Source organism: Cervus canadensis, chromosome 22, assembly GCF_019320065.1.
Source record: "Cervus canadensis isolate Bull #8, Minnesota chromosome 22, ASM1932006v1, whole genome shotgun sequence".
NCBI classification, from domain to species: Eukaryota; Metazoa; Chordata; class Mammalia; order Artiodactyla; family Cervidae; genus Cervus; species Cervus canadensis.
In genome coordinates this window covers 5,625,661-5,652,478 of record NC_057407.1, presented here as the reverse complement: position 1 = coordinate 5,652,478, position 26,818 = coordinate 5,625,661, and the positions used below count along the sequence as shown (strand labels likewise).

The window sequence follows — 26,818 nt, the reverse complement described above, 5'->3', positions numbered from 1 at the left end:
CAATATTGTGTTGGTTTCTGCCGTGCATCAGTATGAATCAGCCACAGGTATACATGCGTCCCCTTCCTCCTGAACCTCCCTCCCTCCTCCCACCCCATCCCACCCCTTTAGGTTGTCACAGAACTCCAGGCTTGAGCTCCCTGCATCTTGCAGCAAATTCTCCCTGGCTAGCTATTTTACATATGGTAATGTGTATGTTTCCATGCTACTCTGTCCGTTTGTCCCACCCTCTCCTTCCCCGACTGTGTCCACAAGTTCGTTCTCTATGTCTGTGTCTCTATTGCCGTCTCCTGCAAATAGGTTCATAAGTACCATCTTTCTAGATTCTATATATATGTGTTGATATACAATATTTGTTTTTCTCTTTCTGATTTATAATGAGGCTCTAGGTTCATCCACCTCATTAGAACTGACTCAAGTGCGTTCCTTTTCGTGGCAGAGTAATATTCCATTGTATGTACCACGTTGTATGTATGTATCCCTCTTTATCCATTCATCTGTTGATTGACGTCTAGGTTTCTTCCATGTCCTAGCTATTGTAAATAGAGAAGCATGGAGTCTTAACCCCTGGACCACCAGGGAAGTCCTACAGAGGCTATAGAAACAGTGCTTGGTTGAGTGCTAAACATCCTCACACCATGCTCCTGGGATCTGAGTTTGTTTCCCAGTTCAGCAGCAAACCTGTCTTTTGCTTCTCCATAACATTTACTGGCCTTACCAAGGAGAAAAGGGAATCCACTGAGGTGGCAAGTGGGGAGACTGAGGCAGAGAAGGAGGACTTTAAAATACACCCATTTCTCTCTCAAATCTTTTTTAACACTTTTTCCCTACCCTGTGTTGTTGAAACATTTAAATATCCTCAAGTTTCTACCATTTGGAAAAAATCTTCCCTAAATTTATTTACTATCGTGATTATCCCATCTCCCAACTCCCCTTTCTTAAAAAACAGTTTTAATAGTTCTTCTTCCTGTTTCCCCCTCACCATTTCTCAGTCTACTATGATCTGCTAGCATCCTCCCCTGCACCACCCAACTCACTCACACACACACACACACACACACACTTCGAGAAATAGCTTTCCCTAAGTTCCTCATTTAGCTCCAAAAACACTAAACCCAAAAGCTGTGTGTTAGAGGGGGAAAAAATGTATGCACTTTTTAGGTCAAGAGACAGCATTGTGAACTTTGCTCATTATAAGTATTTGTTGAATGATTTAACAAGCAAGCAAATCCAGGGTAAAGTAACGTGGGCTGTGTAATCAAATCCCCAGAAAAGAGGAAATAGTGATAATTTGCCTGGAAAAGGGAGTGTTCTAGAGGGGTCTTCAAATCTGTAAAGTGATGCCATATGGGAAAGGGAGATATGGCCTGGGTGGCCCCAGAGTTAGGAACTCAAAAGGTAGATTTTCTCTCATTTTAAGAAATGTGCTAATGGTCAGAATTCTCTGAGGAGGAAAAGGGCTGTGTCAAAAGATAGTGAGCTCCCTGTCACTGGCAGTAATCAAGCAGAGACTGTTCTGTCAGAAGTACCAGAAGAGCGTCCTGTGTTGGGTGGGAGGTTACAGCTGAAGACTTCTGGAATTCCGGGACTGTTGAAGCGTGCTTCTCTAGAGGAAGGTCTCCTTGGACTTGTTTCTGCCACTCCCAGCTTTGTGATCTTGAGCAAGTTACTCAACTGCTCTGTTCCTCAGTTGTAGAAGGGAGCTAATAGTAGCACCTCCTGCGTGGTGTTGGTGTGAATAGTCAAGTGTAGTAACGCATACAGGGTTCACAGCAGTCCCTGGCACGTGGTACATGCTTAGCAAATGTTTGCTAGTATTTGAATTGGTATCAAACCTGTTCTCTAGATGACACCGGATTCTCAAGCATCAGTCTCACCAGCTGCATTTGGGTTCGAGCTGTGGCATTTCTTTGATGACTTCTAGAGCGGAGCTCAAAGAGAGCCCAAAGGAGTGTTAGACAAATTACCGTGATTCCTCTTGCGTGTGTCACACCATCCCTGGCTGTTCTGTCAGAGGGACACTTGGAGACTGAGAAAAGAATTTCCACATGTACCACACAGGAAGCCCCTGAGTAACAGCTCTTTGGAAAAGTGATCAAGAAGTAGTGCCTACCCCCTTTCTTGTCCCTTCACTGTCCTCTGACTGAGTGCATGGGGCAGAGTGGGAGAAGCCTCCAGACCTGTAGGAAGACTGGGGGCTTCATTGTAACTGGTCCCCTTGGTGAATGCCCCCCACCCCCACTAGACACTGTACAACTCTGTGAGTTCAAAGACACCCAAGAGAGCTTTTCTCATGATGGTCTCAGCCATCAGAAGAAAAATGACTCTTGGCTTCAGTAGTCCTGAGAGGGAAGTTTATTCCCCGCTTTGCTGGTAGCAGGACTAAGCCTCAGAGAGGTTAAGTAACTTTTCCAAGCTCACAGAGCTGGAACAGGGTCCTAAAGACCCAAATTCTTGCTGCTTGGTGAACTACTGTCCAAAACCTCCAGAAATTTCTGGATTTAATTAAGGACATTTATATTTAATCATCCTGAGAATAGAATTTCTAAAAACCATGTTCCTGAGATGAGGACATTTGATTGTCCCTTTTTAGAGTCTTTCGTGGGGGTTGAGCGTGGGCGGGGGATTTCAGAGAACGGGGCCACCCCGCCTCCCTACCCCCTGGCCGTGCATCTGACTTCTCTCTCTGCCAACTTCTTTGTGCCCTCCTCCAGGTCTGGGTAGATGCTGGGACGCAAATCTTCTTCTCCTATGCCATCTGCCTGGGTTGTCTGACCGCTCTGGGAAGTTATAACAATTATAACAACAACTGCTACAGGTGAGCATGTCCCCAGCCCTGCCTGTCCGCTCTCCACCGAACCTGGGAGCCCTGCATGCTGTCTGGCTAGTTCCTTGACATCTCCCCCCAACCTTGCAAGGCTGGGTGAGGGAAACAGGCCTGTCAGAGGAGAAGAGGCAGGGTGCCAACCATCCAGGTGGGACAGGGGAGGACCCTGGGCGATCTGACAGCCTCTCCCAGCCCAGGGTCTAAGAGTGGTCCACCAGAGGAGCTCAGAGAATAGCAGACATGATCAGAGCAAGTTCCAGGCTTCGGGGGGAGCCCACGCCAGGAATTGTATTCAGGCCTCCATCCCACCTTCTCCAGCACAGTTTTATCCCAGGGCAGATAAGGGATTGGTCCAAGGTCACACCAAGGGCACACAGCTAGTTGAACCCAGGTCTTCCGACATGGAGGGCCTTGTTCTGCCTTCTGGTCAGGAATTTCTTTCCTGCTTCCTCTCGCTTGACTGTAGGGTCCTGTCCAGTCTGACCTGGAGTGCCCAGTGCCCTGCTGCCCCTTTGTTAATGGACCTCCCTCCCCACCCCCAGCCTCCTGCAACCGCTGCACCCAGTGTGGAGAGGGGACCCACGCTGGGGGTGAGCCTGGGGCTGTGTGACCCTGGCTGCCTGGTCCTCCTGCCTGCAGCCTGGATTCTGCCCTGAGGCTGAGACCACAGAAGTCCAGGGATTTGCCCAAGGTCAGCCAAAAGTGTCTGGCAGAAGTGAACTTGGCACATTGGTCTCTAACCATAGGCCAGTGGCTTGTTTGCTGAGGTCTCTGCACCTCTGACTCCATGCCTGTCACAGACACAGATGGTGAATATTCAGGGCTGGGCAGATGGCACATCTCTGCCCCCAAGATCAAGAGCTCCTCATTGTAATGTGGAAAGTTGTGGACTCATGGCAATGATACTGTCCCTCAACACAGATTCACTGAAAAAGGAAGGGTTTTTCAGCAAATGTTTCTGAGCTAGGATAAGTATTTTTGTAGAAATAGTTAGGACGGAGCCTAATTCTTTGCCCCACATATGCACCATAGTAAGTGCAGGAAAACTAAAGAGTTAAATACTTTTTTAAAAAAGGAAACCATCCTAAAAAGAGGACTAAAATACTGTTTTCATAATGAGAAAGATATGGAAACACCCAAAATGATTAGGTCAGGAAGGGAAATGACAGAGTAATTCACATAAATATCTAGAACTTCAAAATTTCTAGAAAGACACAAGAAACTATTAAAGAGCTACCTCTGAAGAGAAGCATTGAGATGGAATGATGGGCTTTGTCTACCTGTACTTTCCCATGCAGTTTAAATGTTTTGTCTTGTCTTTACTCTTGAGTACATATAGATTTTATAATCCTTAAAAAGTCACATTAATACAAATGTTATCTATATACATTCTGCCTAACATCTCCAAACAAAATATGAAAATCATCTACAAAGTTAAAGGACATAATAACATGTAATTCAGTTCAGTTCAGTCGCTCAGTTGTGGCTGACTCTTTGCGACCCCATGGACTGCAGCACACCAGGCTTCCCTGTCCATTGCCAACTCCCGGAGCTTGCTCAAACTCATGTTCCATCAAGTCATCACTGATGGCATCAAGTGATGCCATCCAACTATCTCATCTTCTGTCATCCCCTTCTCCTCCTGCCTTCAGTCTTTCCCAGCATCAGGATCTTTTCCAATGAGTTGGTTCTTCTCATCAGGTGGCCAGAGTACTGGAGCTTCAGCTTCAGCATCAGTCCTTCCAATGAATATTCAGGACTGATTTCCTTTAGGATTGACTGGACTCTCAAGAGTCTTCTCCAACACCACAGTTCAAAAGCATCAATTCTTCAGCGCTCAGCTTTCTTTATAGTCCAACTCTCACACCCATACATGACTATTGGAACATAGCTTTGATGAGACAGACCTTTGTTGGCAAAGTTCTGTCTCTGCTTTTTAATATGCTGTCTAGGTTTGTTGTAGCTTTTCTTCCAAGGAGCAAGCATCTTTTAATTTCATGGCTGCAGTTACTACCTGCAGTGATTTTGGAGCCCAAGAAAATAAAGTCTGTCACTGTTTCCATTGTTTCCCATCTATTTGCCATGAAGTGATGGGACTGGATATGCCATGATCTTAGTTTTCTGCATGTTGAGTTTTAAGCCATTTTTTTTTCACACTTCTCTTTCCCTTTCATCAAGAGGCTCTTTAGTTCCTCTTTGCTTTCTGTCATAAGGGTGGTGTCATCTGTATATCTGAGGTTATTGATATTTCTCCTGGCAGTCTTGATGCCAGCTTGTGCTTCTTCCAGCCTGGCATTTCACATGATGTACTCTGCATATAAGTTAAATAAGCAAGGTGACAATATACAGCCTTGACGTACTCCTTTCCCTATTTGGAACCAGTCAGTTGTTCCATGTCTGGTTCTAACTGTTGCTTCCTGACCTGTATACAGGTTTCTCAGGAGGCAGGTCAGGCAGTCTGGTATTCCCATCTCTTTAAGAATTTTCCAGTTTGTTTTGATCCACACAGTCAAAGGCTTTGGTGTAGTCAATGAAGCAGATGTAGATATTCTTCTGGAATCCTCTTGCCTTTTTGAAGATCGAATGGATGTTGGCAATTTGATCTCTGGTTCCTCTGCCATTTCTAAATCCAGCTTGAACATCTGGAAGTTCTTGGTTCACATACTGTTGGAGCCTTGCTTGGAGAATTTTGAGCATTGCTTTGCTAGCATGTGAGATGAGTGCAATTGTGAGGTAGTTTGAACATTTTTTGGCATTGCTTTTCTTTGAGATTGGAATGAAAACTGACCTTTCCAGTCCTGTGGCCACTGCTGAGTTTTCCAAGTTTGCTGGCATATTGAGTGCAGCACTTTAACAGCATCTTTTAGGTTTTGACATAGTGCAGCTGGAATTCCATCACCTCCACTAGCTTTGTTTGTAGTGATGCCTTCTAAGGCCCACTTGACTTTGCACTACAGGATGTCTGGCTCTAGGTGAGTGATCACACCGTCGTGGTTATCTGGGTCATTAAGATCTTTTTTGTATAGTTCTGTGTATTGTTTCCATCACTTCTTAATATCATCTGCTTCTATTAGGTTTCATTGCTATTCTTTGGAACTCTGCATTCAAATGGGTATATCTTTATTTTTCTCCTTGGCCTTTTGCTTCTCTTCTTTTCTCAGCTATTTGTAAGGCCTCTTTACAACCATTTTGCCTTTTTTGCGTTTCTTTTTCTTAGGAATGGTTTTGATCACCACCTCCTGTACAACATTATGAACCTCTGTACATGGTTTTTCAGGCACTCTGTCTTTCAGATCTAATCCCTTGAATCTGTTTGTTACTTCCAGTGTATAATCGTAAGGGACTTAGGTCATAACTGAACGGTCTAGTAGTTTTCCCTACTGTCTTCAATTTAAGTCAGTTAACATGTAACATGATACTCAAAAATCAATTAACATGTAATGTGATACTCAAAAGGGTTAGTGTCCCTACTAATGTAAAGAATAGAAACAGATCTAAATGAAAAATCCTAAAACACCAAGAAAAAGATCAGTAACACGCTCTTAAAATAATCAGCTCATTTTCCTTCACCAGCAAATGAGCTGTGATCTGAAAATGAACCCTCGATGTAGGTGAGGGTACAGTGAGAGAAGCCATGTCAATGTGTGGTGGTGGGATGGGACCTTGGATGTGATATAGCCACATCATTCGGTTGTTGTGAGGCTCAAGTGGGAGCCTCGTTTCTGAGGACTTTGGTCAGTGATGAAGTCCCTCTCCTGTTATCCCGATCTTCAAGGGAAGGGAAACTGAAGCTCATGGATATGGTCCCTCCCCCACCCCAGCTAGGTGTGGTGGACCTGGACTCTGCCATGGTCTCCTAACCTCCGTCCCAGCACTCCACCACATCTTCTCTGAAAGCTGACTCTGTGATGGCTTTACTCACCCACGTGTTAAGCTAACCATGTGCTCTATGTGTCACTAAGTTCATGAGACCCCCAATCGCTCCCGTGAGAGGTACAGCTCCAGTCTATAGAGGTTGCAATTTGGTGAAACTGAAGCAAAGAAAGAGGGCAGATCCCACATGCTGGAGGAAAGGCCACAGGGGAAGCCAGCGAGCTCTCTTGAGTCCCTGGGCTGTTGGGCAGAGAGGTCACTGGGGACCACTGGACAGAGGGATGCTAGAGAGGTGGGAAGTCAGGCCAGGTTGTGAGGTGGACTCTCTGGTCCTTCAAGGTGTTCACGGGAGGCAGATCTGGGGTGTGAGAAGAAGAGCCCTGTCAGCCGTGAGACGGATAGAACCAGGGGTAAGAAGAGAAAGGCGTGGGCACAAGGAGAGCACAGGCAGGCCTCTGGTCCAGGTCGAGGGTGACCCCCTTGGGATGCTGGAGAGAGATGCCATCCGCATCCGTCTGTGCTGACACAGCCTGCCCGTGTTGTGTGCCGCACGTGGCAGAGGTCTCTAGGTCACCTCCTGCTCAGCCTTCAGCTCCATGAGGACGCAGTCTGAGTCCTCTTGTTCATCACCATCTCTCCAGCCTAGGAGAGCGCTGGCCGAAGTGGAAGGGAGTGAGGAAAGAGCCTTGCCACTATGCAGATGAGGACACTGAGGCTCGATGCAGTGTGGCTTTGAACCTGAGCCTTCCTGCACCCTCATTCCTCACTCCCAGGCCTGGCCACCTCTTTCCCAGCTACTGAAATCAGCAAGGATTTGGCCAAGACTGCGTGTCATCAGGCTGTGTCTGAGACAGTGGCAGCTTTCTTCCCCGCCGAGCACATGGGTGAAATATGCTGACCACCCCAGACCCCTTCAGCTCCCTCATCCAACAGGCAGGTTTTTTTCCCCTTCCCATCAGCAGAAGAAAACAAATCCCCTAAGTGACATCGCAAAAGTCTGAGGGCTCCTTTTATTTCCATTTCCAAATTGTTCCGTGAACGGATCTTCCTGACTCAGAGGGAGTAAATTAATACCCTCTTCCGACAGCATAATAGCTTCTGGAGGTCTTCAAAGCCCAGCTCAGCTCCTGCCAACTTCAAAGTGCGTGTTATGTAGCTTTTCACCTAGAAGGTGCCCTGTGGGGAAGGAATTAGAGGGCTGCAAATGGAGCAAACCAGACGGGGAAAATCCTCACTTCAGAACACAGGCCACTAGGCTCTCTGCTTGTAGGTGGGGGTGCTCTGAGGATGGGGTGCAGGGGAACAGGCCTGGAAGGGACCTTGTGTCTGCTCAGAGCCTGTCACCCTCTGTGGTCAGGAAGGCACTGAGGGGGGTGGGCTCTGAGGGAAGGTGGGGACCTTGCAGTAAGGGGCACTTGTTTCCAACAACCACATGAATACCCAAAGGTTATTTTCCAAAAGTCAGGATTTAGAAGTCTGAATTCTTAGGGGGCACTGTTTCTTAGGAGCACTGTGTAGCTCCTAGGAAAAAAGTGGGCTTTGGTGTCTGAGACAACTGGATTCACATCCCAACTTCAGTGTTGTTGTTGAGTCTCTAAGTCATGTCCAACTCTTTGAGACCCCATGGACTGCAGTACGCCAGGCTCCTCTGTCCTCCACTGTCTCCCGGAGTTTGCTCAAATTCATGTCCATTGAGTCAATGATGCTATCTTACCATCTCACCCCCTGCCACCGTCTTCTCCTTTTGCTTTCAATCTTTCCCAGCATCAGGGTCTTTTCCAACTTCACCAGCAGATGACAGAGAGCCTGAGTATGTGTCTGTCCTCCCTGGACCTCGGGATTCAGTGATAGTGCTCAACACTGCAGGTCCAAAAACACAGAAGAATCCCAGCACGGAGAGATTGTGAATAAAACACTTTCCTCACCAGTGCTGCCTCGTTCTGCACCGTTTCCGGGGGCCAGAAACAGGCATGCAGGACAGATTTAGCTCAGACTTAGGAATAACTTTGCCCTCCTGGGCTAAGCTGAGTCTCCCTCAGAGTGGAGGCGATCGTGCATGCTAAGTTGCTGTAGTCATGTCCAACTCTTTGCGACCCTATGGACTGTTGCCCACCAAGCTCCTCTGTCCATGGGATTCTCCAGGCAAGAATACTGGAGTTGGTAACCATGCCCTTATCCAGGGGATCATTGCAAGTCAGGGATCAAACCTGTGTCTCTTATGTCTCCTGCACTGGCAGGCGGGTTCTTCATGACTAGCGCCACGTGGGAAACCCAGAAGGTGATCAGGCCTGCAGATAAAGTCTCCAGGCTTGGTAGCCCAGTCTCTGTCCACAGTGCCTGAAGAGTTCTGTAAAAAAGACCTGCATCAGTCAGTCACTGCTGCAAGAATGCTGTGTAACAAGCATCCCAGAACGCAGTAGCTAACCACCACAGCCACAGCATTTGCTTTTGTTGCTCATACATCTGTTGGTCAGTTGGGAACTCTGTCTTTCAGGCTGTAGGTTGGACAGGTTTGGCTCCAGGGTCCAGGCAAGGCTCAAGCCCATGCCATGTGTACATTCTGGGGTCCAGGCTGCAGAGATAGGAGCTACCCTGGGAAAGTGCTTCTCATGGCAAATCACAGAAGGAGTGAGGACAAGACCAACTGCACGGGTGGATCTCAACCCTCTGTTTATGTCACATCTATTGCTATCTCATTGGTCAAAGCAAGTCACGTGGGTAAGCCCTCAGTCAGTGGGGCCGGGAAATATACTCCATCCCAGGGAGGAATGTGTGGAAGTGACTACTTGCTGGAAAATGACTTAATTGATCACAAGGCCCAAGAAACCCTCTTATCCAAGCCACCTTGTCATCTATCCAGTGAGAGCAGGCCCAGAGAGAAGATATTGCCGGGAGAATTGGAACCCCAGTCTAATGCTCATCCCACCATGCCCTTGATTCCCAGGGTCAATGCAAGGCAACTGGGGGTCACAGTCACCAGCATCAGTGTAACCTTTGATTGCATTACAAAAAGTACGGTGTCAGGAGAAGAGGAGGTGAGAGTCCTGCTCTGTCCTTGAGTCTAGTGCTCAGTCCTGGATGTGACACTCTTGAAGAGGGACAAGCTGGACTGAATTTCAGATCACAGACAGGATCACTGGTAAGGGAACTGGGGGGTTTCACTGAGTGAGCTAAAACCTCAAGGAGGCATAGGGCCTCTATCTTCAGGTCTTCAGGCTGTTGGGGAGGTTAGAACTAACACTTCCCAGAGAAGGTGGATTTGGGTCAAACAGAGCATGAGGAAGTTCTTACACTGTGAGCGGCAGGAGCCATCCGAGAAGCGAAGCGCCATGGAGCAAGGTGGGTGGCCTGCTGGCTAGGGTCTTGGTGGGGATGCTCCGGGCTGGTCCTGCTCCAGGGAGGACACTGGACAGACCACCCCGGCCCCTCCCTTTAAAGTGAAGCGGGTATTGTAAACCCGACTCCCACGTGCATGCTCTGTGGTGGCCGAGGTCCGAGAGTCTGATCCCCTGACCCGCCTGCATGAGGGTGCACAGCCCCAAGTTGGAGGGGCCGGGAGGCATGGCTCTGTCTTCTTCCTCTTGGTGGAGCCCCGTCGTCTGTAGTCTGGAATCTCCTGTGTCACGGCTTTATGCTGGTGCTTCTTTGCTGTGAATCCTGGCCAAGAGCAGGGGGCAGTCTCTGCCCTGGTGAGGGCCTCCCCCCGACTCCATGAAGGGTCTGGCCTGGGAGCGTCTGCTCCTTGCAGCATCAGAGTGGAGGCTTGTGTGAGGTCTGGGAGATGCTGGGCCAGGAGGGGTATCTCTCCTGAGGCCTCTGTGCTGGATGGGAAACAGCCCTTTCTTTCAGAGGTTGATATCTTCATGCTTTGAGCTCCCAGAAAATCAATCCTCTCTCACTTCCCTTGGTTTTCTCTCCTGCCAGGAGTTTGGAGAAGCATTGGTTTGTCTCCAAGTCTTTCCTCCCTGGTGTGCGTTTTCCCACTTGCCAGCCTCCCTTCCTTCCCACCCCCTCTCCGTGCTTCCAGTCTGCGACTGACCTCACCTTCTAGAAAAGTGCAGGAGAAGCTGTGTGACTGTGGGCCAGCCCCCTCCCCTTTCTGAACCCCGAGGGCCTCCTTGGCGCTCAGACAGAACGTTCCAGCACTGCACCGGTTCCCCCCGCCGGGTTCTGACCCGAGCCCCTCTCCCGCTTCCCCCGCCAGGGACTGCATCATGCTCTGTTGCTTGAACAGCGGCACCAGCTTCGTGGCCGGGTTTGCCATCTTCTCAGTCCTGGGCTTCATGGCATACGAGCAGGGGGTGCCCATCGCCGAGGTGGCAGAGTCAGGTGAGTTTGCCAAAGTGGAACCATGGTCTTCCTCCTCAGCTCGCTTCTCCTGGGCTTGGGTCTCAGGAGGGGGCCCCCTGTCCAGCCACAGACCAGGCTCCTGCAGTGGAAACCGCCAGCCCAGAGCACCATCCCTGTCACCTCGAGAACCACGGGAGCCTCCACTGGCCTCCCTGCCTCCACCATTGTCCCTTGCATTCCATGCGTCACTCTCCTGCAGAGTGATTCTTTTTTGAAATGCAAACCTGACCATGTCCTCCCCTGGGGGACAGTCTGTTTTGGCTTCTCGCAGGGCTGACCTCTCAGTGTGGCCCCCAAGGCCCTGCACTGCCCAGCTCCTGTGGTCTCACCACCCACCTCGCCACCCCCCCCCCCGGGCTCACTCCGCCCCACCACACTGAGGTCTGCTTTCACGTCTGTGGTTGCCCCCTCCCTCCCACCCCAGGGCTTTTGCACATACTGTTCTCCCTCTGCTGGAAGGACCCCTTTCCCTTTCTTCATTCTATGTGTAGACTCACCATGAGTGTGACATTCTTCATGTAAAATGACACGTGTTTGTATCAAACACACCACAGGTAGGGTAGTTGCTGCTGAAGTGATTGTGCAAAATGGTGGAGAACTCTCCCCTTGATTCACATGGTTTTGAATCCTGGGACAATTCATTGTATATTATTATAAAGTAGAAAAATAGTATCTACATGACAGAATTAGATGCTAACCTCCGTACGTCTAAATAGGTTTCTCAGCTACAGGAATGTCTGGTAAGACAGTCAGGAGCATCACAGGCGGTCCAGCCTCCCTGGATTCTGTCTGCTCAAGGCTGCTCATGCCCCCCATTTGTTATGACAACCCCAGCCGCTTGTGGGGCTGTGTTGCCTCCATTGAGAACTCTAGTCCATGGCGTGGCTGCTTTTACCTGACATGCACAGATAGGACGCACCCCTCTAACCCACCAAGCTGGGTGGGGTGGTGGGTGTGGACCCTGGATCAGGAAGCTGGTTGCCAGGCTCTGCTTCATGGCCCCTGGGGCTCCACCTTCTTCTGCATGATGTCTGTCAGAGAGAGAGAGAGAGAGAGACGGTCCCTGCTGAAATCAGGGGACCAGAGCCAGACCAGAGGATATTAACATGACCGAAGCTGTCTATCATAGATTGCACACTCTGGGCAGGAACTGCCTCATGTGATCCCCGACTCAGCCCCCCAAGGTGGCACTTTTGCTACCCCTATTTTACCAGTGAGGAAGCTGAGGCTCAGAGAGCTGTGGTCGCTTACCTAAGGTCACATCGACTGGAAGGAACAGAGCTGTTGGATTTGATCCAGACCATGCTCTGAGTGCTCCATCCTGCAGCCCACGGTAGGCAGGCACCTGGCACTTCACACAACATCCATGATCCTCCGTGGCAGTACACCACAGAGCAGCCCTGCGGAGAGGGCGCGTTACCTTCTCCATGGGACCTCTGCCTGCTCTGAGAATCCGCTCCTTCCTCTGTAACATGAGCAAACTAACTCCCAGCTCAGGTGTTGAGTGACAGTGTATCTGCAGCACTCTGTTGCTCTTTTTATCATTATTTACATTTGATAGATGCGTTTTAAAGCTGAAGCTCAGAGTGGAGGTGGAAAGGAAAAGAGCCAACTAAAAAAATTTGTTTTTCTTTTTTCAAATTGTAAGCATGCTTACTGTAGGAAAATGTTTAAATGTTGACAAAGGAAAAAGTCTCCAGTCTGAATCAGACTGCACTTTGAGGTTCTCTTGCCAGGATTTTCCATACATGTACAGCTATACCTATATTAATGAAAACTGGATCGTATTCGGCTTTATTTTTCCATTCACAAGAAAGCATGAGAGTTTTCTTCCTCAGTAAATAGAGATCTCAGCATCCCAGGTGGCCCATTGGTAAAGAATCTGCCTGCAATGCAGGCGACGTGGGCTCAATGCCTGGGTCGGGAAGATCCCCTGGAGGAGAAAATAACAAGCCACTCCAGTATTCTTGCTGGGATAATCCCATGGACAGAGGAGCCTGCCGGGCTACAGTCCATGGGGCAGCAAAGAGTCAGACAGGACTGAGCACAAATAGAGAGCTTAATCGTGACTTTTCATGGCCAAGTGAGATTCCACAGAATGGATGTACCATGATTGATTTACTCTGTCTCACCTATCAGGCCCCAGGCTGGTTGTTCATATACTACTTCGTGAAGCAACTACAGCACCTCTGCAAGGCAGACTTTATGAAGGCTGTGCAGAATGTGCCCTGCACAACTGCAGGGGAAGCCATTCATGTAGATAGCAGTCCTGGGCTTTATACTGCCCGTTAGAGATGAGGACGCTGCTCTGTGGCTCAGAGCCACAGAGGTTCCTCTGAGGTCGCACAGAACATGGGTGGTACAGCCTGGCTTGGCTATCATCTCTTCTGCTTCACCCTCTGTGTCACTTCAGGTGCTAAGGAGGTAATCCTGCTCTGTTTAGGGGTATGAATCAGACCAGGATGCCCTTTAGGAGTTCCTGCCTCTTGCAGAAATTGCATATTGCAAGTATGTAGCCCCCTCACCTTGCTCAGCAGGATCTTACAGGGAAATTTGTAACTTTAAATACCTAATTAGAAGGATTTAAAGTAAACAGTTAAAGTTTTTATCAGAAGAACCTGGGGGAAAGAAAGGAATACAAAGTAAGTAGAGAATGTTAGAAGTGTTAGTCACTTTGTTGTATCCAACTCTTTGCTACCCGGTGGACTGTAGCTCACCAAGCTCTGTCCCTGGAATTCTCCAGCCAAGAATACTGGAATCAGTACCCATTCCCTTCTCCAGGGGGTCTTCCCAACCCAGGGATTATACCTGGGTCTCCTGCATTGCAGGTAGATTCTTTACTGCCTCAGCCACTAGGGAAGCCCAGAGTAAGTAGAAGAAAAGAACTAATTAAGATAAGACATGCAAGCAATAGAGAAAATTTTCAAAGTGAAAATTTTGTATTATAAAAGATAGCAAAATTTATAACACCTTGACAGGACTAATGAAAGGAAAAATGAGAGAAAATACAAATTACTGATATCAGAAATGAAAGAGGAGATATGGCTACAGGTCCTGTAGACATTTTTAAACATGAGAATAAGGAAATACCATGAACAACTTCAAACTAATGTACTTGATAATGTAAATTAAATGGGCAACTTCCTAAAAAATACTACATAATTTAATTAAGCTAACTCAAGAAAAACTAAATGGCTTTGTATTTCCAAAAGAAATTGAATTCATTGTCAAAGATCTTTCTCCCAAGAAGACTCCAGGCCCTGCTGTTTCACTGGTGAATTCTACTAACTGTTTAAGTATAAATAATGTCAGTCTTCTTGTTCAGTCGCTCAGTGTCCAACTGTTTGTGACCCCATGGACTGCAGCACACCAGGCTTCCCTGTCCTTCACTATCTCCTGGAGTTTGCTCAAACTCATGTCCATTAAGTCAGTGATGCCATCCAACCATCTCATCCTCTGTCACCTCCCTTCTCCTCTTGCCCTCAATCTTTCCCAGCATCAGAGTCTTTTCCGATAAGTTGGCTCTTCGAATCAGGTGGCCAAAGTATTGGAGCCTCAGCTTCAACATCAGTCCTTCCAATGAATATTCAGGATTGATTTCCTTTAGGATTGACTGGTTTGATCTTGCGGTCCAAGGGACTCTCAATAGTCTTCTCAAGCACCACAGTTCAAAAGCATCATTTCTTCAGTGCTCAGCTTTCTTCATGGTTCAACTCTCACATCCATACATGACTACTGGAAAAACTATAGCTTTGACTAGATGGGTCTTATCAGTCTTACACAAAGTCTTTTAAAAATTAGAGGAAGTAAGAGTATCTGAGGACAGTGACAACTGTATAGCTTCTTCTTATCCCAGTTTTTTTCTGCCAGCAAGATAAAACAGGAAGGGAAAAGTATATTCTACACAAAACTGTGCCTCCTGGATAATTTGAAGACAGAAAATGTTGAAGCTGCAGATAACTGTGACAGAAAGAAAAACCACCAATCCCAGCACACAGTATCTCCTGCAAAGGCAAGCTGAGAAAAACTGTGGGACAGATGGAAGACAGAGGCTAGCAAAAGGATCTGGGAGTGATTTGGAGCAGTCACCAGAAAGATTGAATCTACTCTCAGTCTGAAAGTCCTAGAAAGAACTGTGACAGATCCTTTAGCAGGGACTACAGGGGTTCAAAGTCAGTGTGATTTCAAGGGGTAAGGACCATTTAAAGGCATAGGCACATTTTAAAGGAGCCATCTGAAACACAAACCTTGCAGAGAAGAAAAGAGGTGGGGGGCAAAAAGAAAGAAAAGCATCCTTTTGTAGGGAGATGGTAAACACATGCATGGTGAAGGGAGCCCAAGAAAAAGAGATAAAATGTAAAGACCTGCAAAACAAAAGAGAAGCAGGGACTTTCCTGGTGGTTCAGTGGCTAGGACTCCATGCTCCCAATGCAGTGGGCCAAGTTTCAAAGAAATAGATAAAATCCTCCAGGCTTCCAGGCAAGAAAAGATCAAATAACTTATAATAGCAAAAGCATTAAACTAGCACCATTCTTTTTGAAACCAACATACAAAGCAAGGCAACTATGGGATAACATTTTTTAAAATTCACATTAAGAAGTAAGAACCAGGATTTAATATCCAGCCATGTCTTCATGTATGTTATGGCTATATATGTTATAGGTAGTATGTTAAAGCTATATAGAAAAGCCATTTTTAATATGCAAGAACTTAGAGACTTCTTCTGATGTTCTGACATTCTTCTATTAGAGCATGAGTGTCATTCAACCCAATAATGACTCTGGTAAAACTCCAGAAGAAGACTTAGTGTTAAGCTCTTAAAATATATAAAATATGTATTAATATGTATGTATATGTATAAGATCAAAACAAAGGTGGGGAAGATGATAGAGAACTAGTGTAGAAATACGCTGCATACTGTTACAAAGTAGAGATCATTCAACCAAAAAATAGAAAGAGGAGGCAAGAGAAGATAGAAAAAACTCCCTGATGTATGAGTAGTAAGTGGTGGTAAATACTGGTGGGTGTGGGGGACCTGAAAAGACAGGTATTAAAGGTTTAAATAAGAGACTAAGGGCCTAAGAGCATTAAAAAGGGTACAAGTATGAAGTTAACCACCAGAATAAAAACATTGTTGTTGTTCAGTTGCTAAATGAGTCCGACTCTTTGCTACCCCATGGACTATAGCATGCCAGGCTCCTCCGTCCATGGGCTTCTCCAGGCAAGAGTTCTAGAGTGAGTGGTCGTTTCCTTCTCCAGAGGATCTTCTCAGACCAAAAATAAGGACCAAACCTGTGTCTCCTGCATTGGTGTTTTTTTAAACTGCTGAGCTACCACAATAGCTACATAAGCCTTCCTAAATAATAATTAAAAAAAAAAAACAGAATACACAACTCATATACATATAAAGTATACGTAATTATATATTGTCAGTCAAGACCAAATGTATCAGTCTTGTCAGTAAAGGTGAATGACCTTAACTCATCTATTGAAAGAAAAAGATTTTCAATTTGACTCACAAAGTAAGACCTATACATAGGCATACCGTGTTTTATTGTGCTTCACTTGTTTTATTTTTTAATTTTTTACAAACTTATGGTTTGTGGCAACTCTGCATCAAGCCACGTCTACCAGCACAATTTTTCCAACAGCACTTGCTCCCTTCATGTCTCTGTGTCACATTTTGGTAATTCTCACAGTATTTCAAACTTTTAAATTATTATTAAAACTAGTGGATGAGGAGTTGCTTTTTTGAGTGAGTAAAGAAAGCAGTTTCTTGAGATCGAATATACTACTGGTAACGATGTTGTGAACTTTGTCAAAATGACAGCAAAAGTGCTGGAGAAGACTCTTGAGAGTCCCTTGGACAGCATGGAGATCAAACTAGTCAGTCCTAAGGGTAATCAACCCTGAATATTCATTGGAAGGACTGACACTGAAGCTCCAATACTTCGGCACCTGATGCGAAGAGCTGACTCATTGGAAAAGACCCCGATGCTAGGGAAGATTGGGAGCAGAAGGAGAAGAGGGTGTCAGAGGATGAGGTGGCTGGATGGCATCATGATGCAATGGACATGAACGTCAGCAAACTTTGGGAAATGGTGAGGGACAGGGAGGCCTGGCATGCCGCAGCCCGTGGGGTCACAGAGTCAGACATGACTGAGCAGCTGATCAACAGTAAACATAGTTGCTAAAGCAGCAGCAGAATTTAAGAGGATTGACTCCAACTTCGAAAGAAGTTCTACTCTGGGTAAAAATGCTATACAACAGCCCTGCCTGCTACAGAGAAATCACTTGTGAAAAGAAGAGTCAATCGATGGCTGCAAACTTCATTCTTGTCTTATTTTAAGAAATTGCCACAGCCGCCCCAACCTTCGGCCACCATCACCCCGATCAGTCAGCAGCCATCAACATCGAGGCAAAAAGACTACGACTCACTGAAGACTCAGATGATGGTTAGCATTCTTCAGCAATAAACTATTTTTTAATTAATGTATATACCTTTTCTTAGGCCTACTGGTATCGTTCATTTAGTAGACTATAGTGTAAACATAACTTGTATATTTGCCGGGAAACTGAAAAATTCCTGTGACTCAGTGTGCTGTGATGCTCAGTTTGTCCTGGTAGTCTGGAGCTAAACCTACAGCATCTCTGAGATCTGCTTATCTATTCTGTATACGAGAGACACACCCAAGACAAAGTGGCTCACAAAGGCTATAAATGAGGACAGAGTAGCCTTCCACATGCATTAAGGATGACAAAGGATAATACCTTTTAATGTTACAAACCACAATTCACAGTGAAGATATAACACACACACAAATGTATGCACCAAATAACACAGCAGTAATCTTTATGAAGGAAAAAAACTGCAGACAACGCAAGGGGGCATAGAAATAAACTAACAATAAGAACTTTACTAAACACATTTATCAATAAAAGTGCAGGAATGAAAACAATTACATTCCTTGTTCAGAAAAATAAGAACAGCAACAAAATGAACTAAAAGACAGCTCAAGGAAGGGAATAATAAAAAGCAGAAAGTAATGAAGTAGAGAACTGGGTTTTTTTTTTTAATAATAAATTAAAATTCTAGGTTTTTCAAAATAAAAATAGGCAAATCACCAGATGATCAAGGAGGGGGGAAAAAATGAGGTTGGGGGGGTAAAGAACATATAAATAGCAAAATAAGAAATTACAAAGGGGAAATAACCATTGGAGCAGAAGACATTTTTTAAAATCATAAGAGATTACTTTGCAATCCTCTTTGCATATAAATTTGAAAACCTAGATGAAATGAGTATTTTCCTAGGGAAACGGAGATTGCTAAAACTGACCCCATTTGACTTAGAAAGCTTAAGCAGGCCAATTTCCATAGAAGAAACAGACAACGTTACTGAAGAACAACCTCAGAAGAAAACATCGGCCCTGATGGCTTCTCAGAGGAATTCTACCAAACCTTTGAGACCAGATAAGATAGGCCCAGTGCCCTGTAAATTATTCCAAATTATTGAAAAGGGAGGAAACTTACCTAGTTCATTATCTGAAACACATAGTATTGAAACCTAAACCAAATAGACAATGCCAAGAAAGAAAACTACAGATTAATATCACTCATGCACATTGATGCCAAAATACCAAATAAAGTATCAGCAAACTCAAATCTAAAATATTAGAATCCAAAATCATATTAAGGTAATATACCATGTCCAAGTAAGATTTATTCCAGGAATAATAGAAGATTGATTTAATGCTAAGAAAGCAATTAATATCACACACCATATTAATAGTCCAAAGTAAATCATAAAATTATCTCCATAGATGTGGAAAAAGTCTTTGAAAAATTCAACACTCATTCACTATAAAAAATAATCAAGTAAATGGAAATTAAAGGATATTTTTTTAAATAGGTGTGTGCAGAAACATTTTAAAATTAAAGAGAATGGTTGCCTACAGTGGTGAGTGGAAAAGAGATAGAAAAAGGTGAGGAATTAAGAAGTAAGGAGAAGGAGGAACACCTCTGAGTATTTATCTTTAATAGCTCTGACTGAGAGCCACAGTAGTGTTTCACAGAGCACCCAAGACAAATAGTTACTTTTTTGTGGGTGGAACCAAATGTAATACAAATAGTAATGAATGAACTTACCTGTATTACAAATGCATAATGCAATCATTCTGAAAAGAATGGGAAAGAAAAGAGCTAACAAAAGTGAATTTCAGGAAGCAGTATGTTGACTGAACATTGCAAAGCTCAAAACATGTTCCATATCGTACTGAAATTCCTAGAGAGTATAATAAGGCAAGAAAAAGTGAAAATATTAAGATTATAAAGGAAGAATAAAAACTGCCTTCATTCATAAACAACATGATTGACTACATAGAAAATCGTAAGAAATCTACAAAAAAAAATTACCAAGTGAATTTAGTAAGGTCACAGGATAGAAAGACAATCAAAAATCTTTGGTATTTTTTTATACCAACAACAAACAATTGGGAAATTTTTATATTCTGCTTTTCACAAAATGTAATTTAAAAATGAAAAGGTAAGCAACAGACTTGGAGAAGATAATCATAATTTTTTGTTTCATAAAGGGTTTGTATCCCAGATATATTAAGAATTCTCACAACTAAATAAAAAGGAGCTAACCCAACTGAAAATGGGCAAGAACACAGGAGGCGCCTCACAAAAGAAGATGTTGATATGTAGGGAATTCCTTGATGGTCCAGTGATCAGGATTCCTTGCTTTCACTGCTGAGGACCTGGGTTCAGTCCTTGGTTGGGGAACTGAGATCCTGGAAGTCCTAACATGGGCAGAAAATAAATAAATAAATAAAATTTTTAAATAAACAATAAAAAGATTTATGAATGGACAATAAAGATATGTGAAGATACTTCACATTGTTAGTCATCAGGGAAATACAAATTAAAAACATAATGATAAAACACTTCATACCCACTATAATGACTAAATTTAAAAGACTGACAACATCAAGTGTTGACAAGGATGTGGAGCCCCTGAAACTCTCAACTGTTGCTGGTAGGAATGTAAAATGACAGAGTCACTTTGGAAATCCGTTTGGCATTTCTTAGAAAATTAAACATATGATTCCCATATGACCTGGTAATTCCCCTCCTAGATAGGATGAACAAAGCTAATCTAAGGTGAAAAAAAAAGATCAGTAGTTGCCCAGTACAAAGACAGGGGATGAGGGTGGGGAAACAGAGGGGCAGGAGGGGGTGGAGGAAATGTTCTCTGTCTTCACTGCAGTGGTGGTTATCTGGGTGCCTCCACTTTTCAAAGCTCATTGAATTATACACTTAACATGAACACTTATGGTAGGTAAATTAGCCTTTAATAAGGCTGCTTTTTAAGGTAGAAGATAATCAGGATAAATGTCTCTTGAACATTTACCTTTTTAAATGCTTTCCATATTTTCACGTCATCCCACTGAACTCTGCCAACTGCCTTATTAGGTAGGAATCCATTGTTCCCATTTTCTAGCTGAGGAGACAAGGGTAGAGCTCACAGTAAAGAATGGGGATTTGAACCCTTGGCCACCATGCTGCAGGGCTAGAACATCGGACTCCCATCCTTGACAGTAATAAAGCCCATCCTGAGGCTGTGCTATCAAGCCCCCTATTGGGAGCAGTCAAGAGAAGTGAGTGTGGACCTGGGAGATGAGAAGCTCAGAGGAGAAGGTGGTCTGGGTGGACCATCATTTGTCCAAGCCCTGACTCCTAATTACTTACATAGGAATCATTGGTTCTTTTGTCACCCTAGACTGGCTAAATTAGAATCTCTCGGTGGGCCTGAGAACCTGCAGTTTAATAAGAATGCCTCCCACCACCACCTCTCCTCATCTACCCCAGTAAGAATAGAGACATGTCTATGCAGAGGAGGGTCTGGGTGTCAGACTAACCTGGGCTTGAATCTTGACCCTTCCAGACACTTGCTTCCTTCTCTCTGCCTCATCTTGCTCATCTGCACAATGGGTATCCTCGTAGAACCAGGAACATGGGGTGGCTGTGAGATGTACATGATTCAAGGAAGAATTCAGCACAGTACTTGGCACAAAAGAAACACTTAGTCCATTTTAGATGAACATAGCAATTGAATGAGGCACTGAACTCCACTCAGCCCCTTCTCTCTGCTTCCTCTCCAGGCCCTGGCCTGGCCTTTATCGCCTACCCCAAGGCCGTCACCATGATGCCCCTCTCCCCTCTCTGGGCCGCCTTGTTCTTCATGATGCTCATCTTCCTGGGCCTGGACAGCCAGGTAAGTGGGGACCCCAGGTGGCAGTGGCAGCGGGGGGCAGGTGCTGCCCCCCAGGAACAGATCTGGGGCCTGCACACCACATCCTGGTTCTGGCCAGTTGGGACCAACCAGATCATAAAAGACCTGGGAACACAGAAAAGCATCTGCTTCCTTCCTTGATCTCCACATTGGGGCCCCCATGACATGCCCCAGGTGGCCACCTGGGTGAGTCGTGGGTACCACCACCAGCTCCCGCTCCCCCCACATCCGCACCCCGCCCCCACCTGCCTCTGTTCTCCTGCCTCTCCCAGACCCACCCCCACTTGGCAGCCCGCCTTCCTCCGTGAAGGATGTGGAGTTAGAACCAACAATTTATGTCTTCACATTTTCCTTTCTGTTAACGCAAATGTGTGCACTTGCATCTTTTCGCCCCCGCCCACCCTCCCACCCTCTTTCAATCCCCTCTCTGGTTTTCCTGCTGGAACCCTGTGGCCTCCAGTCTCTCTTCATCTCCAGAAATCAACCCTTGGCCCTGCTGCTGTATTGTGGCTGGCCTTCCTAAGAGCCCCAGAGAAGGTCTTCCAGCCAAAGCCAGGCGCTCTGAGGCCCTCAGACAGGGGTGTCTTGGCGAGGTGCTACCTGTGACCTTGAGCGAGTCACGCAGCATCCAGGCCCCGTGGTTGGTGTGTCTGTCAATCCAGCCAAGTCCTATTTCTTCCCCTGGATGGTTTCTCAGAAACTGCTAAGCCGAGCTGCAGAATCAACCGGGTGTTTTTGCTGATAACCGTCCCTCCATTGTCACGGCAGAGGCCTCAGGAGGGATCAGCAGCTTGTGTGACAGTGACAGGCCTGTCTCCGCAGAGGGGTGTGGGGGCCGGGCCTGGGCTCTGCGAGCCCCTGGGCTGAGCCAGACCAGCACTAGGGCTGAGATACTCTGTTTGCAAAGGGCGCCTAGGGCCCCAGGGTGGGGGGTGGCTGCTCAGACCATCCCCAGGTGTGCCTGGGCTGTGTCCTCAGTTTTCAATCATGATAACCATATGGGCTGGGGCGGGGGTGGGGGGGGCTTCTGTTATCCCCATTTTACAGAGGAAGAAACTGAGGCTCAGAAAGGCCAAGTGACTTGAAGGGATATGCACCCAGGTCTCTGCACTGCGTAGACCATCTGCTCTGATGCCTCTTAAGTTTAAATGCTGGATCAACAGCGTCCCCTGAGTCCCCTTCCTTTACCTGGGGACCCTAGAGAAAGGACGAGCACAGCTAGTCTTCCCCTAGAGACAGGACAGCCTGGAGGCCAGGAGCCTGGGCGTTGGCGTCTAGACTGAGTTTAAGTCCCAGCTCTTGCCAGCCGTCTGACTCTGGGCTCTGCTGCAGTCCATTCCCACAATGAGGATGGAAATACCTTCCCTGGGGAGATAGACATGGACCAGAAAGGACATGGAGCCAAGCAGTGGCCCCAGGGACGGGGGTGCCCCCAAATAATGACCTCCCAGTGCCCCACGGTAGTGACTGCCCAGCCTCTGGAACAAGATCACCCCGTTCAAATTCAGGCCCTAAAATGTTAGACCTTTGTGACCTCAGGGCAAGTTACTTACACCACTATACTTCTGTGTCTTCTTTACAAAAAAGGGACAATGGTGGAACTTAATACATAGAGATGAAATAAATTAACATCTGTTAACTACATAGAATTGAGCCTGGCACACAGCAAGCACCGTGTGTTCACCACTGTTGTTATTATTCATTTATCAAACATTTTCTGAGCATCTGCTTGGTGCCACTTGAAGTAGATGTCAGTGACATGGCCCCTGCCTTCCAGGGTCTCACCTTTTTGTAAGGAGACAGATCTGAGCAAGCATGGACCCCACAGATGAGGGGTATGGACTGGGCCTGGAATAGGGGCTGGGGTCTGTTCTGCCCAAGTTGAGGGCAAGAAGAAGCAATCATGAAAAGGCTTATGCAGGAGATCTGCCCGCAGTGCTGGGAGAACTTGGGGAGGGGGTGAGGGATATGCTGGGCTGTTGGGTCTGGGTGTTGAGGGTTGAGTAGGAATGTCGCTGATCTCACATCTGGCCCTGATCACACAGATGCATAGTGGCTCAAGCTCTGCCATCTAAACTTGCCCAGCCCAAACACAAGAGCTGGGCATTAGCTCCCCTGATTGCCCTCCCCCCAGCAGAAGGCAACCCGCCCACCGGAAGCAAAGGGCAGGGGCTCTGTCACAGGCCTGGAGGATGAAGTAAGTCAGGCCCCCACAGACTGACCAGAGCCCTCAGCTCTCAAGACAGTTACCCAGACTGCCATCTCGCTTCCCAGGCCAAGACTGGATCTCATTTATTTCGTCCACCCCAGAACAAGGCCCAGCACATGGGCACGTGACTGGCAGCATAAAGGACAAGGAATTCTAGCTTTAGAGTCAGGAGACCTCATCTCAAGGCCTGACTCTGCTGCTTCCTTGCAGAGAGACTTTGGGCTGGTCACCTCCCCTCTCTGAGCTTCAGGGTCCTCTTATGTTGAATGGGCCTGCTGGCATTCTGTAAATGCAGGGGATACTGTTTTTATTCTTGGGTCCTCCATCAGGGTGAGGAAGTGTGGGAATGAAGGCGAGGCCCGGTGGGGAGGGAAGCCCAGGCTTTAGGGCTGCTGTGCCTGCCTGGAGCCAGGGCCTCTGATGGCCTTTCTCTGGAGCTTTGCACCATCATTTCTGCCCTGTCCAGTTCGTGTGCGTGGAGAGCCTGGTGACCGCCGTGGTAGACATGTACCCCAAGGTCTTCCGGAGGGGCTATCGGCGGGAGCTGCTCATCCTGGTCCTGTCGGTCACCTCCTACTTTCTGGGCCTTGTGATGTTAACGGAGGTGAGTGATAGCCACACGGGTAAGTGATGTGGACAGGGTAACATCAGGGGTAAGTGCCTGGGCTTTGGTGGCGCTAGTGGTAAAGGACCCACCTGCCAGTGCAGGAGACATGAGACGTGAGTTTGATCCCTGGGTCGGGAAGATCCCCTGAAGGCAGACATGGCAACCCACTCCAATATTCTTGCCTGGAGAAGCCCATGGACAGAGCAGCCTGGTGGACTACAGTCCATGAGGCTGTGAAGAGTCGGACACGACTGAAGTGACTTAGCATGGACATGTTTGGGTTAGGCGGATCTGACATCACGTCCCAGCTCTGACCTTGACTGGCTGGGTGACCCTGCCTCCAGGTCCGGCACTTCTTGGGGACTCTGTGTTCTCGTGTTTGTAATGGGTCATCATGAGACTCCATGGAAGTTCTCGTTCAGCACTTGTATAAGTGCTCAGCTCCAGGTCTCCATCACCAGAAGGAATAAAACTCACAATGAGAAAGGCTGGGTTTACCTGGTCATTATAAGCAGCCATGGCAACCCACTGCAGTATTCTTGCCTGGAGAATCCCCATGGATTCTTGCCAGAGGAGCCTGGCAGGCTACAGTCCATGGGGTCGCAAAGAGTCAGACATCACTGAGCAACTAAGCCCATGAGCATCCAGATGCCCCGGCTACCCCTTTTAGTAAAACTTCTGAGTGAAGGAGGCAGTGTCTGCCAGATAACCCTCAGCTAGTGACTCACTGTTCTCAAGTTCAGAACAGGCTTCATCACTGAGGAACCTGGACACCTTCAGGTGCTATGTGTTCCAGCTCCCACCTTCTGCATGTCCCGTCTTGTCTCTGCCAGGCCTGTGGGCAGGGAGGGGCTCATCACACCCCCAAATTCAGACTGTCTCATAAAGCCACGATTCTCTTCCCTCTTCCCTCCTGTAGCATCCTAATAGATACTTTCTTAAGTAACTTGGGAAGGCAAAATTAGGTATCTTTTTACCCACACTCACAAAATTAATTTTACGAACCAAGCCGCTCTCCACCCCTACCCCCCAAATAACCAGAAAACTGTTGCCACGAGACACAAAGGGGTTTTGTAAGGCACGTGGAAAAAGTGAGGGAATTTAGAATCTGTCAAAGCAGCTCCCGTGGTACTGGGGTCAGTCTGCTGATCTTCGTCATTCTCTGCTTCTCAACTCAAAAAAGCCACCTCCTCCTGGAAGCCTCCTCTGCTTTCCTTCCCACCCAGGACTTCATTCTAAGCTCGGACCAGTCTCCATCTGGACATTACAATGACCTGTGTGTTCACCTGCCCCACCAGGCCCCAAAGTCCTCAAGAACAGGAGCCGGCCTGGATCTGTTCTGTGCCCTTGGGGCCTGGCCCGGGGTGTGTAATCCCTGCTCCTAGTCATTGTCACATTAATGGGAGTGATAATCAGCTTTTGAGCAAATGAATGGTGCCGCATTCCCCCCTGCCTCTCTCCACACAGCCAGTGAGCAGGGCCTCATTAAGTGCTGATTAATTACGCCAAGTAGAGTCTTCTGTCACGCTCAAATTGGGGGCTTACCTGATGCCTTCCAGAGGCTGGTGGGGCTGCAGGAAAAGCAGGCATTCGTGGGCGTCCTCGGCTTGCAGCAGGCCGGTGGCTGGAGGGCTCTCCTGGACGCCAGCTGGCCAGCCCTGGGACCCTGGCTGACGGAGCCCGTCAGGGAGTCAGCGCTCTGCCTGCCCTGGACGGGGGATCAGCAGACACGCAGGCCCCATACACCCACCTTTGCCCTCTGCGGAGGCGTGTCTATGAGTGACCACACCGGGAGCTTAAACCTGCCAAATGGGCCGTGGCAGATTCAGTAATTGCTCGGAGGATCTTCTCCCTCATTTAAACACATTTAAAGCTCCGCTCTTGGGGGAAAATAGCCTGCAAATATCTGCTCTTCCACGGAGGTGAGGCGGTGGGCGGGGAAGGTCTCAGGCTCTGCAGCTGGACGCCTGGGCCCGGTCCTCAGGCCCACGGCGGGGTGACCTCTGGTGACCGGTGGGGCGTGTTCTCACTACCCCGGGCCTCAGCTTCCCCACATGAGCACTGAGGACACCAGCAGCCCCGGCCTTATGACCACACGAGGCAGGACCTACGCATGCTGCGGTGTGGATGCGTAGGAGAGGGCGAGGCTAGAGGCAGGGAGGCCTGTGGGGAGGCCGTCACAGCCTCCTGGAGGGAGGTGCTGAGCCTGCCCGGCCTCCAGTCTCCAGTTTTCTGTGTTGTGGCTAGCATCCAGGGAGCAGAGGCAAGACAAACCTCTGCGATCCCAGCAGCCCCTTACGGTGGTCTAAGGGGGCCCAGCCATGGTGGGTGTGGCGTTCAGAATGCCGGAGAGACCAGTCTGCCCTGGTGGCCGGGACTCCAGGGTGGTAGGTGACCACAGGCTGGGGCGCCCTCGCCGAGGCCAGCTGGCTAACCCTGCTCTCCCGTATGTCTGTCTGTCACTCTTCCCCCATGTCTGGCCTCCCACCCCGCAGGGCGGTATGTACATCTTCCAGCTCTTTGACTCCTACGCCGCCAGCGGAATGTGCCTTCTCTTTGTGGCCATCTTCGAGTGCATCTGCATCGGCTGGGTGTACGGTGAGTGGAGGCCGAGCCCGCCACCCCCCAGTGCCCGGGACCTGGGTGGGCTGGGCTTC

The 26,818-nt window shown here is 47.5% G+C and overlaps 1 protein-coding gene across 1 annotated transcript in view; it reads left to right on the top strand.

Annotated features, from left to right (window-relative positions):
• SLC6A11 (solute carrier family 6 member 11) overlaps positions 1-26,818 on the top strand; it is a 125,976-nt gene that overhangs the window by 91,885 nt on the left and 7,273 nt on the right. Inside the window, exons 7-11 of the mRNA XM_043443244.1 lie at positions 2,715-2,818; positions 10,905-11,029; positions 21,215-21,327; positions 24,021-24,158; positions 26,657-26,759. Coding sequence (XP_043299179.1) covers positions 2,715-2,818; positions 10,905-11,029; positions 21,215-21,327; positions 24,021-24,158; positions 26,657-26,759 — 583 coding nt within the window. The remainder of the gene's footprint in view (positions 1-2,714; positions 2,819-10,904; positions 11,030-21,214; positions 21,328-24,020; positions 24,159-26,656; positions 26,760-26,818) is intronic.